Source organism: Aspergillus brasiliensis, assembly GCF_001889945.1.
Source record: "Aspergillus brasiliensis CBS 101740 unplaced genomic scaffold ASPBRscaffold_28, whole genome shotgun sequence".
NCBI lineage: Eukaryota > Fungi > Ascomycota > Eurotiomycetes > Eurotiales > Aspergillaceae > Aspergillus > Aspergillus brasiliensis.
In genome coordinates, this window is record NW_027137469.1 from 1 (window position 1) to 10,268 (window position 10,268).

The 10,268-nt window shown below is 49.0% G+C and overlaps 7 protein-coding genes across 7 annotated transcripts in view; 4 read left to right on the forward strand and 3 right to left on the reverse strand.

Annotated features, from left to right (window-relative positions):
• Window positions 1–1,716: 1,716 nt before the first annotated feature.
• ASPBRDRAFT_201486 (uncharacterized protein) lies at window positions 1,717–2,774 on the reverse strand (the record flags this gene model as incomplete). The annotated part of the gene is made up of 3 exons (XM_067621554.1): window positions 1,717–1,919; window positions 1,968–2,415; window positions 2,499–2,774. The coding sequence occupies 3 exons, from the start codon at window positions 2,772–2,774 to the stop codon at window positions 1,717–1,719; spliced, it is 927 nt and encodes a 308-aa protein (XP_067473065.1).
• A 553-nt stretch (window positions 2,775–3,327) lies between these two features.
• On the forward strand, window positions 3,328–3,955 carry ASPBRDRAFT_201487 (uncharacterized protein; the record flags this gene model as incomplete). Its single annotated transcript, XM_067621555.1, has 2 exons — window positions 3,328–3,776; window positions 3,832–3,955. The coding sequence occupies 2 exons, from the start codon at window positions 3,328–3,330 to the stop codon at window positions 3,953–3,955; spliced, it is 573 nt and encodes a 190-aa protein (XP_067473066.1).
• Window positions 3,956–4,041: 86 nt separating this feature from the next.
• Window positions 4,042–4,833, reverse strand: ASPBRDRAFT_49430 (uncharacterized protein). The gene has a single exon (XM_067626336.1). It carries the CDS (start codon window positions 4,697–4,699, stop codon window positions 4,157–4,159), a length of 543 nt encoding a protein of 180 aa, XP_067473067.1. The 5' UTR covers window positions 4,700–4,833; the 3' UTR covers window positions 4,042–4,156.
• Window positions 4,834–5,328: 495 nt separating this feature from the next.
• On the forward strand, window positions 5,329–6,315 carry ASPBRDRAFT_211913 (uncharacterized protein). The gene is made up of 2 exons (XM_067621946.1): window positions 5,329–5,560; window positions 5,633–6,315. The coding sequence occupies exon 2, from the start codon at window positions 5,748–5,750 to the stop codon at window positions 6,051–6,053; it is 306 nt and encodes a 101-aa protein (XP_067473068.1). The 5' UTR covers window positions 5,329–5,560; window positions 5,633–5,747; the 3' UTR covers window positions 6,054–6,315.
• ASPBRDRAFT_201488 (uncharacterized protein) lies at window positions 5,372–5,731 on the forward strand (the record flags this gene model as incomplete). Its single annotated transcript, XM_067621556.1, has 2 exons — window positions 5,372–5,560; window positions 5,633–5,731. The coding sequence occupies 2 exons, from the start codon at window positions 5,372–5,374 to the stop codon at window positions 5,729–5,731; spliced, it is 288 nt and encodes a 95-aa protein (XP_067473069.1).
• Window positions 6,316–6,665: 350 nt separating the features above from the next.
• On the reverse strand, window positions 6,666–7,716 carry ASPBRDRAFT_667206 (uncharacterized protein). The gene has a single exon (XM_067628778.1). It carries the CDS (start codon window positions 7,243–7,245, stop codon window positions 6,916–6,918), a length of 330 nt encoding a protein of 109 aa, XP_067473070.1. The 5' UTR covers window positions 7,246–7,716; the 3' UTR covers window positions 6,666–6,915.
• Window positions 7,717–7,887: 171 nt separating this feature from the next.
• Window positions 7,888–10,268, forward strand: part of ASPBRDRAFT_60234 (uncharacterized protein) — a gene marked incomplete at both ends in the record, with an annotated part of 4,010 nt that continues 1,629 nt past the window's right edge. Inside the window, 2 exons of the mRNA XM_067628188.1 lie at window positions 7,888–9,624; window positions 9,748–10,266. Of these exons, the coding sequence (XP_067473071.1) occupies window positions 7,888–9,624; window positions 9,748–10,266 (2,256 nt within the window). The remainder of the gene's footprint in view (window positions 9,625–9,747; window positions 10,267–10,268) is intronic.

Below are 10,268 nucleotides of genomic sequence, written 5' to 3' on the forward strand. Positions count from 1 at the left end.
CCTAAAGTACTGTGGAGCCTACCTTTCTCTACCCTTGCTATCTCTCCGGTGAGAAGTCTGCCGAGCTTTTCTCAATGCTGTACTCATATAAACGTTCAGTATAGAATTATTCGTACATTTGTACCGGCTTGAAACCCGTAACCCGCATTTTTTATTATTATCATCTTTGTTAAGTTTTTTTAGTTTTTTTTCTATTATTTTCTTTTCTTTCTCTAGAAACCTAGCAGTAGCTTGGACCGGCCGCCTAAATGGGAAGATGCAAAACATTCCACTGAGATCCTGCCGTAACTCCGTACCTGCTTCATCCCTATGTGAATACAAGGCTTAGCCAGCCCAACAAATGCCGGAACTGTACTTCTCGACCAATAGTGCGCGGCATACCGGGCTCAACGAGTACAGTACCCGTCCACCCTGCCGTATCACGACCTCTTCGTCTCCTTAGACCATGCTTGCTGTGTCTATGCTTGGCTCAAGAGCTATTCTTCGGACTACTCTGGAGCCACTCTTCCTGGCGATTCTCGAGGTAAGCACAGCGTACAAGGCAAGCTGCTGCTCGCTTGGGGTGCATTTTCTTCACGAGAGTGGCCCAGGGTGTGTTTTCACGACGCAGAGCGAGTAATGTTGAATCATCCGCAGGTGTCCAATGGCTGTCCTGGCTCCTATGCTGTTCAGAGTACCCTGGGTCCGGGGCTGTATTCGGGATTTCGGCTGTCGATAGCTCCTGTTGGGTAGACCTTTTGGCCCTACCGGGGATGGATCTCGGCTGCGTGGAAGTTGATACACCACACCGAGAAGGACCGGAATGTCTACCGTCGACACTCATGTTTAGCAAGCCACTTGGGAGCCAGTGCTTCCTTGGTGAACTCCTTTCACAACTTTGATGCACGAGATTGCTGGAAGACGATAGTATCCACAATGGTGGGAAGCGCCAATGCAATTGGTTTCCAGCGAAATCTCGTGTACCGTAGAGGGTGTCAAATGAAAGGTCAGGATATAGAGATATGGAGGGAATATAGTATCAGTGAATGGTACACATAGGCAGGATTTGCCCCCAGCAGATTCCATGGACTGCTCGCTATATTAAATTGTTCCTACGGGCACCTGGGTCTTTGGGATAGCGTCTCACAGGATATCAGTCTATTCTTGATTCTCTATATCTGGTTAGACTTCCCTCGGCTCGGTGCTTGGCCTAGTTTCCCGTGCCGCTTCCCCTGCTGAACTGTACAGAATTATTTGAAAAGGTTTATTATGGTAAAATGTATGTTCTTGAACGCCCTTCTCCTTACCCTAGGAATGCCCAATTATATTGTGTACTGAGAGGCCCCACTCTATGCATGATTATGCAAAGGTTGTTATCACCACTGCCTTAAATGGTTTCATTTCACTGTACTGACTTAGTCCTACCCGTATCTGCTCCACCAATTCACCCTTGAAGCAAATCATTAACACTTATGAGCATGTCTTGAGAGTATGATTCATCAATTCACTTGATAGGTCCCGTATAAGCTGATGAAATTGCTACCTTGGCTACTGGGTATAAGGGGGTGATTGTGTATATCCCATGCAGTAGCTCAATATGTTTGCACCGCGACATGACGTTCTACGTATACCAAGAGCAAGTAGTGCATGCCTTTACCCCTTCAGACAAAGAAGAAATCAAGGTCGGTGTAACAGGCCAGATATCTTGAAACACTTTCCCCAACATAGTATAACTGCTTATATAGCCTGAGATGCAAGGCTGCAGCCAAAGGCCACAATAGCACAACACATGGCCCCTAAGCTATACTGGCTTGCGGGCCCCGATTCCATGCGAGCAATACCCGGAATGCCACGATGCACCGCCTCCCCGATAGAAGACTGCAGAGTGCCTAGGATACCGGAGGATACTGTGAAGCATACCAGGCCGCACAGGCTGGCAACTGCCATAATGAGCCACCTTATCCTGTGCACATAAGCCCGCGACCAACAAGAAAAGATCAAGACCAGGGCCACTGCAACGGATATCAGTACCAGACCTATGGCCATGACAGACCGGGCACCTCTCCTGGCTGTAACAGCAGCCGACCGCTCAAAATCTTGTAATTGTGAAACGGAGTCCCCCAGCACAAGTTGCATAGGAGGAGGCAGAATAGTGGAAAGGTTTGCCGGGAGCGGATGACACACCCGGCGGCTTGGACCAGACTGAAAGCACAGTGCTTGGGTACCGATAGAAATCCAGTCGGATCCATTCGTATCACTTGTCAAGAAGCCAGGGCGATCAGGAGCCGTGGTTGCTGTGAGGAGAGGCACATTACTAGCTGCTGTGGTGGTCTCCGCAGTATTGTCATCTATTCTGGCAGATGATGCTGTGACGTAGGTCTCGCCCGTGGTATAGGCCTTCTTGCCGCGCTTCGACAGGAGGCCTTCATCTTTAAACTGAGAAACGCGATTAGTTATGTCCCAACTCAGTTGCTGCACATTGTGACACTGCAGATGCTCAGTAGTAGTTACCAACTCACATGAAGAGTGGCCACTCCCGCCTGCTGAACAGAGGGTCTAGTCAAGAACAAAAGAGCCAAAATGTCGGCCACTAGGGAGGCTGCAAGAAGCCCTGCGTATATGAAGGTAGCAATTTGCCTCTTTTTTCGGGTCTTCGCTGCAGTGGACGTAATTGGGGCCAGGGCATCTTCAATCGTCAGACCACTGGTGGGTGGTCGTGAAGACATATGCCGTCCTCCTCGGGTGCCGTTGCGTGCAAACTGGATGTGCGCCGGCCTTCCCACAGTAGACACCATATTGTATTGGTAAGTCCTCGTCACTATGTTTTCGAATGAGCTTTTTCAGCTGCGGCGCTGATGTTTCTTGATAGCATGCAAATACATACAGGTTAGGTATATTCGTGCCGGTCTAAGCGCCAAGTGACAGTTGATCTTTTATATGTATAGTGCAGGTACAGTAGAGTCTCTCAGACAGCCGGGGTCGAAAAATCTTTGCGGCTGAAAAGTTAATCGCAGTACCTTGAGCTCTGCCAAGCCTCACACATATCAGTAGGGCTGCTATGACCCACTGCTAGCTCATGAAGTTTGGAAATGGCATCACAATTGTGGGCCCACCAGAGTGGTCTGTGGAGACTAGAAAGTTGTATAGCCGTACTGCATAACATTGTTCAGGCTGCATGATGCCTGGCGGCTTCAATGATATAAAGCCCACTGATCGTTCGAACTGAATGTATTCAACTGCTTCCATCTATTCCTTCTGGACTACACAACCAAGCATCAGCCGCAATACTTACAGGGCTCCAATTCGCACGCAGGTTTCTTGCTTTTAAAACTTCTCTCGGTCTCCATTATGTACTATCCCATGAGCTCGACATACCCAAGGCAGCAGCCTCGGCAAACAGGCCTCACGGTGCCCGATGAAGTTGAACCCAGCCCTGATCGGCTTGAAAACGTGAACACTTCAAATCCTGCACAAATGGGATGCATCCCCGATCCGAAGGCGCTGAGCAGTGGCAGGGACCCGGTAACGCCCTCACCAAAGAGGCCATCACTGGACCCCGACGCGATCCGGCCAGCCGCAGACCTGCCCACGATGTCCTCGGCAAGGATTCATGCTCAGCCGGTCCTGTTACGGAGTCCGATCCCGCATGGGACCTCTAGAGCACCCTCCATCACTGTGACCGATTGGGACACGAATTCTCGCCGGAACGCGGCAGCTCGTATCTTGACATTACAGTTAATCCGTTGTGTAGACAACGATGACAAGTTGCGTGATGAAGTTGCCTACTGGTACCAAGAGTAAGTCTGAGACTACAAAATTGACTCCAAGCTCAAATGCTGACCAACTTCCCAGATTTCGATTTCAGATGTGGTCTCCACTGGCCTCGATGATCGGTATTCACTGGAGGCAGGTAGAGCAATTCTGTTGGCAGATGGGGAAGGAGGAAATTGTCCAACGCGCTACGAAGCGTGTGTGAACCATGACTTTTCAGGTTTCGTTACGGACTCGAATTTCGAGGAAGATACAATAACAATTATCTAAAGTTGTGAAGTGAAAAGGGCACGGAAAACACGTACTCTTATGGTGGATCTAGAGTACTGTATAGAATCAATTTGTCAATATCTCTTATTGGACCTTTTTTAGAAGTAAGTCTTTTTCATACTGTCCAGCAGAAGTCTCAACGGGGCATGTTATCTCTGCCACAGTGCTGTAACCCTGGAATACTGCGAAGCCTAAGATGATGTTGCTGAGAATATGTTCCCGCGCGACGACACGGCGGTTCGCGTGAAGCACGCCAGGAAGCGGGCCATGTAAGTTCACGTATGTCGGGCAACAATTCGGGCCGCATGTTCCCTAACAGTGGGTTGGCTCCGTATTCCGGCAACTGGCGTGGTCGGAGAGTTTGGTACCGAGCCTGTCTGCGGCGAAGTGCTGTGTGGTACTCGCAAATCATCAGAGCGGGTATCTGAAAGCCATGCAGTTCGCGCTCGAATCGACGGGATCGCGGCTTTTGGCGTGATTGATGCGAGATGCTTCTATATTCGGACGCGCAAGTGGGAGCGGCTTTAGCGTTTCTCACGGAACAAAGAACACGGTAGCGGGCTCCAAGAGGAGTCTGTATGTGACCCAGGATCCTCAGATACTGTAGGTGCGGCACAACAGGTGGTTTCAGCTGTACGGTGTCCATGACACTGGATAAGATACGTGCCTGCAAGATCATGAAGCTGCTCAACCTATGAGGTCCGCTACTTTATTGATACAACTTGCCATGGGGCTCAGGCAAGGGCATCCCTCTAAGATATTTTATATTAGCTATACTATCACGAATCTGTGTTGCGCAATACCAGATCGGCAAGGTGACCATAGCCAGAGTTGTATATAATCTTGTAAGATGTGGTTCTACAGTATACGTTTGCAATAGAGATGCGCTGTATCCTCTCGTGAGTCACTCACTAATTGATTGTGTATGCCCCTGTAGTATGACTTACCCGCATGCACAGTCGGCTCAGCCGCTGCTCAGGCTGACCCGTAGTGGAGACCTCGGGTATATGGTTGTTCCGCGATCAGTGCGAGCGACCGAAGTACATGGCCATGCCGAATCGGGGTGGGGTATTACGCGCGATACGCCTTTCCGAATACGGACTAGCGTATCTCCCGCGTTCGGTCTATGGTTGGCAGCAAGCGATGGCGGATTCGCCTACTCGCAGTCCTAAAGAGAACATCCTGTCAGATTGGGTCTATGATTGTATCTTGATAAGATTATTAGAAATCATTTATATCGCGCCATCAGACAGATTGCACTTATAAAATATGGCATGGTCGTATATCTGGAAATGGAACACTGATCGCATTGTTGGTTCCTGCACAGGATTCTGGGCGGAAACTGTCCAACATGACGGAAGGGAAAAGTACCGTCCCGGGAGTACGCAATGTCGCCCGTCGTCGAGAGACCATCTTTCGGAAATGCCATGAGCTCAGCAAATTCGGAGTCGGTGTTTGGGTGGTAATCTGCACCGGGGCGCGCGACACAATGTTTAAGTCATCCAACACTGCGCTTTTCGAACAGCTGGACCGCCAAATGGTATGTATGTCGATATCGCTGGAGATACAGTCTGTATTATAGCTGATGCAGTGCTGATCTACCTTATTGCAGATACGGGCCTCCCGCCGGCCAGTATGGAAGTACAGTAGTGACTATGATCGGCTGCAGCGCGGAGACCGACCACTGCGATTGATTGACCGCCTCAGGTAGCCAAGCAGCATGCAATATGGAGGCTGGTACAGTACGGAGCACCGTCTTATCCTGGGTTACGAAGACGTCTCCTTCACTCCCATCAGTAAGCGGAAACGAGCGTCCAGAAGTGGCAGAATGGGGTTTCCGCTGTGACACTGGCAATGTGCGAGCAAAGTCGTCCAAGGAATATTCTTGTCCCATTGTTTTTGAACGTTGTACATACCAGCCTGTACCCGTGATTTTGGATCTTTGGTTCTGCATTACCCGTCACTCGCTCACCGACAACGTTGTCATAGTCCTTCCTTTGCTCTCCTATGTTCGAACTGTCGCTAGATTATAAATTTATGAATTGCTTATTAACAATAGACAACCACTCTTAGGTTACAGTAATAATGTATGTACTATAGTGTGATATGTCCCATAACATGTACGGCTTCTCATCCCACATCATGCATCGGCCACGCAAGAAGACAACAAGCGGAAGCCTAATGCTGATGCTCAGAAGGCAGTTTTCAACATCAAGCAATGAAAGCAGGTTTTTCTGAATGGAAGTCTTTTTTGACCTCTGTCATCTTCCAGCCACCCTGTAGCCGTAGGCGAAGGTGGAGACCTCATACAGGGACATTCAAAATCGCCTTCCGCCCAAACACTCTATATATATGGCAGCCCCACTTATGAACATTTGGCGCCTTGGCTGTTCTAGCGCTGTTTTATGTGTTACCAGTGCTGTATAATTCTGGAACTTTCGATATTACGCTGTGACATAGCAGTACGATACACGCAATTGGTTCGCGTCAGTCATCCCCTGCACCACTCCTATTTCTCACATCTTTCCGCACTCTGTCTTGCAAGTGAGCAGCTGCTCGTGTCTCAAATGGCCCCCAATCTAGCAGCATCTCAGCATGAGCTCATTCGCGACATGATTTTAAGCAGATCATTGACTACTGCTCAAATGGCTGGCATGGCTGGTTGCAGTAAGCGCAGCATTCGATATATTCGTTCGAACCTGCGACTTTTCGGCAGTAGTCAGAGCACCCCCAAACAAAGCCGGCCGACCACGAACGGTAACCCCGCCTATGCTGGACGCCCTTTGCGAGCATATCCTCACGAAACCCGACCTGTATCTAGACGAAATGGCGCCTTTCTTATGGGATGAATTCGAGACTGTAGTGACAACCGCCAGTATTAGGAGGGCGCTTTAATCAGTTAGATGGTCTAAGAAAACAGCTCGTCGGATTGCTGGAGAGCGTAATGCGGACTTGCGGGACTCCTATCTTCATAGCATGTCTGAATACCGCTCGTACCACCTTGTTTATGTTGATAAGTCGGGATGCGATAAGCGAATTGGTTCCAGGCGAACAGCGTGGTCCCCTGTTGGAGTAACACCGGTATAAACCTCTCGACTTCATCGCGGACAGCGATACCATATACTGCCAGCGTATGCCCAGGATGGTGTTATACTTGCCCGTGTGTTCCAGGGATCTACTGATGCATCTATATCCGAAGATTTTCTGGAGCAGCTGCTTCATCATTGCGGGAGGTGGCCGGAGCCCAAATCTGTACTGATAATGGACAATGTATCATGTCATCATACGGAACGCGTGGAACAGATGTGCAGCGACGCTGGGGTGAAGTTGCTGTACCTGCCTCTATACTCACCAGACCTCAACTCCATTGAGGAAATGTTTGCAGAGTTAAAGGCCTTCATTAAGCGTAACTGGATAATATATGAAGAGGACCCCGAGCTAAACTTTGATGCATATCTAGAGTGGTGCATTGACATTGTCGGTGCCAGAAAGCAGAGTGGAGAGGGGCATTTTTGTCATGCTGGAATTACTCTGGAACCACCGTCTCTGAGCTTCGACGGGATTAACCAGTGATCCAACACCCCACTTTTCTGTCGACCAGGACCTCGATGACTAATCGGGACAATTCTGCGTGTCAAGACGTCGGAGGCATTATTTCAAATTATATGTTCTCGAGACCATGATTGGCCCTTTAGCCGCGACAGCCTCTTAGTTACACATGTCAGATGACCTTTCCAACTCCGACCTCAGATCTGTTTCTTGGAATGTTTAATTCTGCAGTTCTGGTTTGTACTCTATCTTCTTCCGACCAAAGACTACCTGGTCCTTCCTCGGTAAAGTCACCACTTTTCACGTATTATACAGAAAATGTCCTTCACGCACGACGACTATACGGTCGCATGGATTTGCGCCTTGCCGTTGGAACTAGCAGCAGCAAAGGCTATGCTGGACGACGTTCACCCTCCGCTTCCCCAGCCAGAATCCGACCACAACGTCTACACGCTCGGGAGAGTGGGCAGCCACAATGTAGTAGTGGCCTGTCTGCCTGGTGGTGTCTATGGGACGATATCCGCTACAGTTGTAGTGTCACATATGGTCTCTACCTTTCCAACTCTCCGGTCCGGTTTCGGATTGATGGTGGGTATTGGGGGTGGAGTCCCGAGCCCGAGAAATGATATTCGCCTTGGCGATGTTGTGGTCAGCAGGCCAACTACCACTTCAAGTGGCGTTATCCAATTTGACTACGGCAAGACACTGCGCGGCGGACGATTCCAGCGCACCGGGTCGCTTAATAAACCTCCACCAGTGTTGTTGAAGGCCGTGTCTCAATTAGAGAGTGGTTGTATGACCGGGAAAAGGCCGACCAGCGAAATTTTGGATGGTACACTGCACAAAAGTGAAAAGATAAGGGAAGAGTTTTCGCGACCGAAAGTCGACTGGCTATTCTCACCAACCTACGACCATGAGGATAGCGAACATAACTGTTCGGCATGTGATCAGACACAGTTAGTGAACCGTTCTGAGCGGGGAATTGATGACCCTTATATACATTATGGCTTGATCGCTTCCGGAGATCAGGTCGTGAAAGATGCCAAGACTCGAGATTCTATTGCTCGGGATCTAGACATACTCTGTTTTGAAATGGAGGCTGCTGGGCTCATGGACGAACTCCCTTCGGTAGCCATTCGCGGCATTTGTGACTACTGTGATTCGCATAAAAATAAACAGTGGCAACGATATGCTGCGCTTGCGGCTGCTGCGTACGCGAAGGCTCTTCTGTCGGTAGTTCCCACTTATTGCCGCCAAAAAACACGTGATTCAAAGCAATCAATGTGGATGGTTCCCTTACGGAGGAACCCACGGTTCGCAGGTCGGGAAGACGAAATCACCAGGATTGAAGGATTGTTTATGCAACAGATCGGACCTAGCAAAGTTGCTATCTGCGGGCTAGGTGGTGTTGGAAAGACACAGATCGCACTTGAACTGGCTTACCGCATGCGAAATCAAGACCCTAAATGCTCGATTTGTTGGATTACATGTACCAGCTATGAGAGCGTGGAACAAGCCTATATGAACATCGCCTCGAAGCTGAAAATGACTGATATGGAGCCGGCAGAGGTGAAAGAAAAGGTCAAAGCTTATCTTAGCCAGGAGAGTACCGGGAAGTGGCTTTTTATATTTGATAATGCAGATGATATGGGAATGTGGAGCAAAACCGAAACTGATTCAGTATTAACAGACTTCCTTCCTGAAAGTGAGCAAGGCCATATTCTCTTCACCACGCGCAGCCGCAAGGTAGCTGTGAAACTAGCATCTTCCCATGTGATCACAGTCACTGAGCCGAACACGGAGTCTTCCGTCGAAATTCTAAGAAACTCACTGGTTGAGAAGACACTCCTCAATGATCGTGTTACAGCTCTGAATCTTCTTGAGCAGCTGGCTTTTCTCCCTCTGGCAATCACCCAGGCGGCAGCGTATATCAATGAAAACAGCATTGGTCTCTCTGATTATCTTCAGCTTTTACAGGATCAGGAGCCGCATGTGGTTGAACTGCTGAGTGAAGATTTTGGAGATGAAATGCGCTACAAAGATATCCAGAATCCTGTTGCTCTGACTTGGTTTATCTCCTTCCAGCAAATTCAACAGTTGAATAAGTTAGCCGCGGACTATCTGTCATTCTTTGCCTGCATCAATCCTCGTGACATTCCACAGTCCTTACTTCCCCAGCCGATCTCCAATAAGAATAGAACCGAAGCTCTTGGTCTTCTCAAGGCCTTCTCCTTTATTAGTGAGGGGAGCGGGGACAGTTCTCTAAACCTACACCGACTAGTCCATCTTGCGACTCGGAACTGGATGAGAAAGAACCAACAGTTCCGCGTGCAAATATTGAAAACTGCTGACCAACTGAGCAAAGTCTTCCCCAATGATGATCATGCCAATCGGCAGGTGTGGCGGGAATATCTACCGCATGCTCTTTCACTAATAGCAGAAGCTGACTTCCAAAAGGAGCAAGAGAAATACATTGATTTGATTGGAAAAATCTGTTGGTGTCTGTATAGTGACGGACGCTGGAAGGAAGCAGAAGAGCTACAGGTGCAAGTATTGCAGCTTCACAAGCGAGTGCTAGGACCAGAGCACCCTGATACTCTTAGCAGCATGAATAATGTGGCATTGATATACGGGAATCAGGGACGATGGAAGGAGGAAGAAGAGCTACAGGTGCAAGTAATGGAGCTTTACAAGCAAGT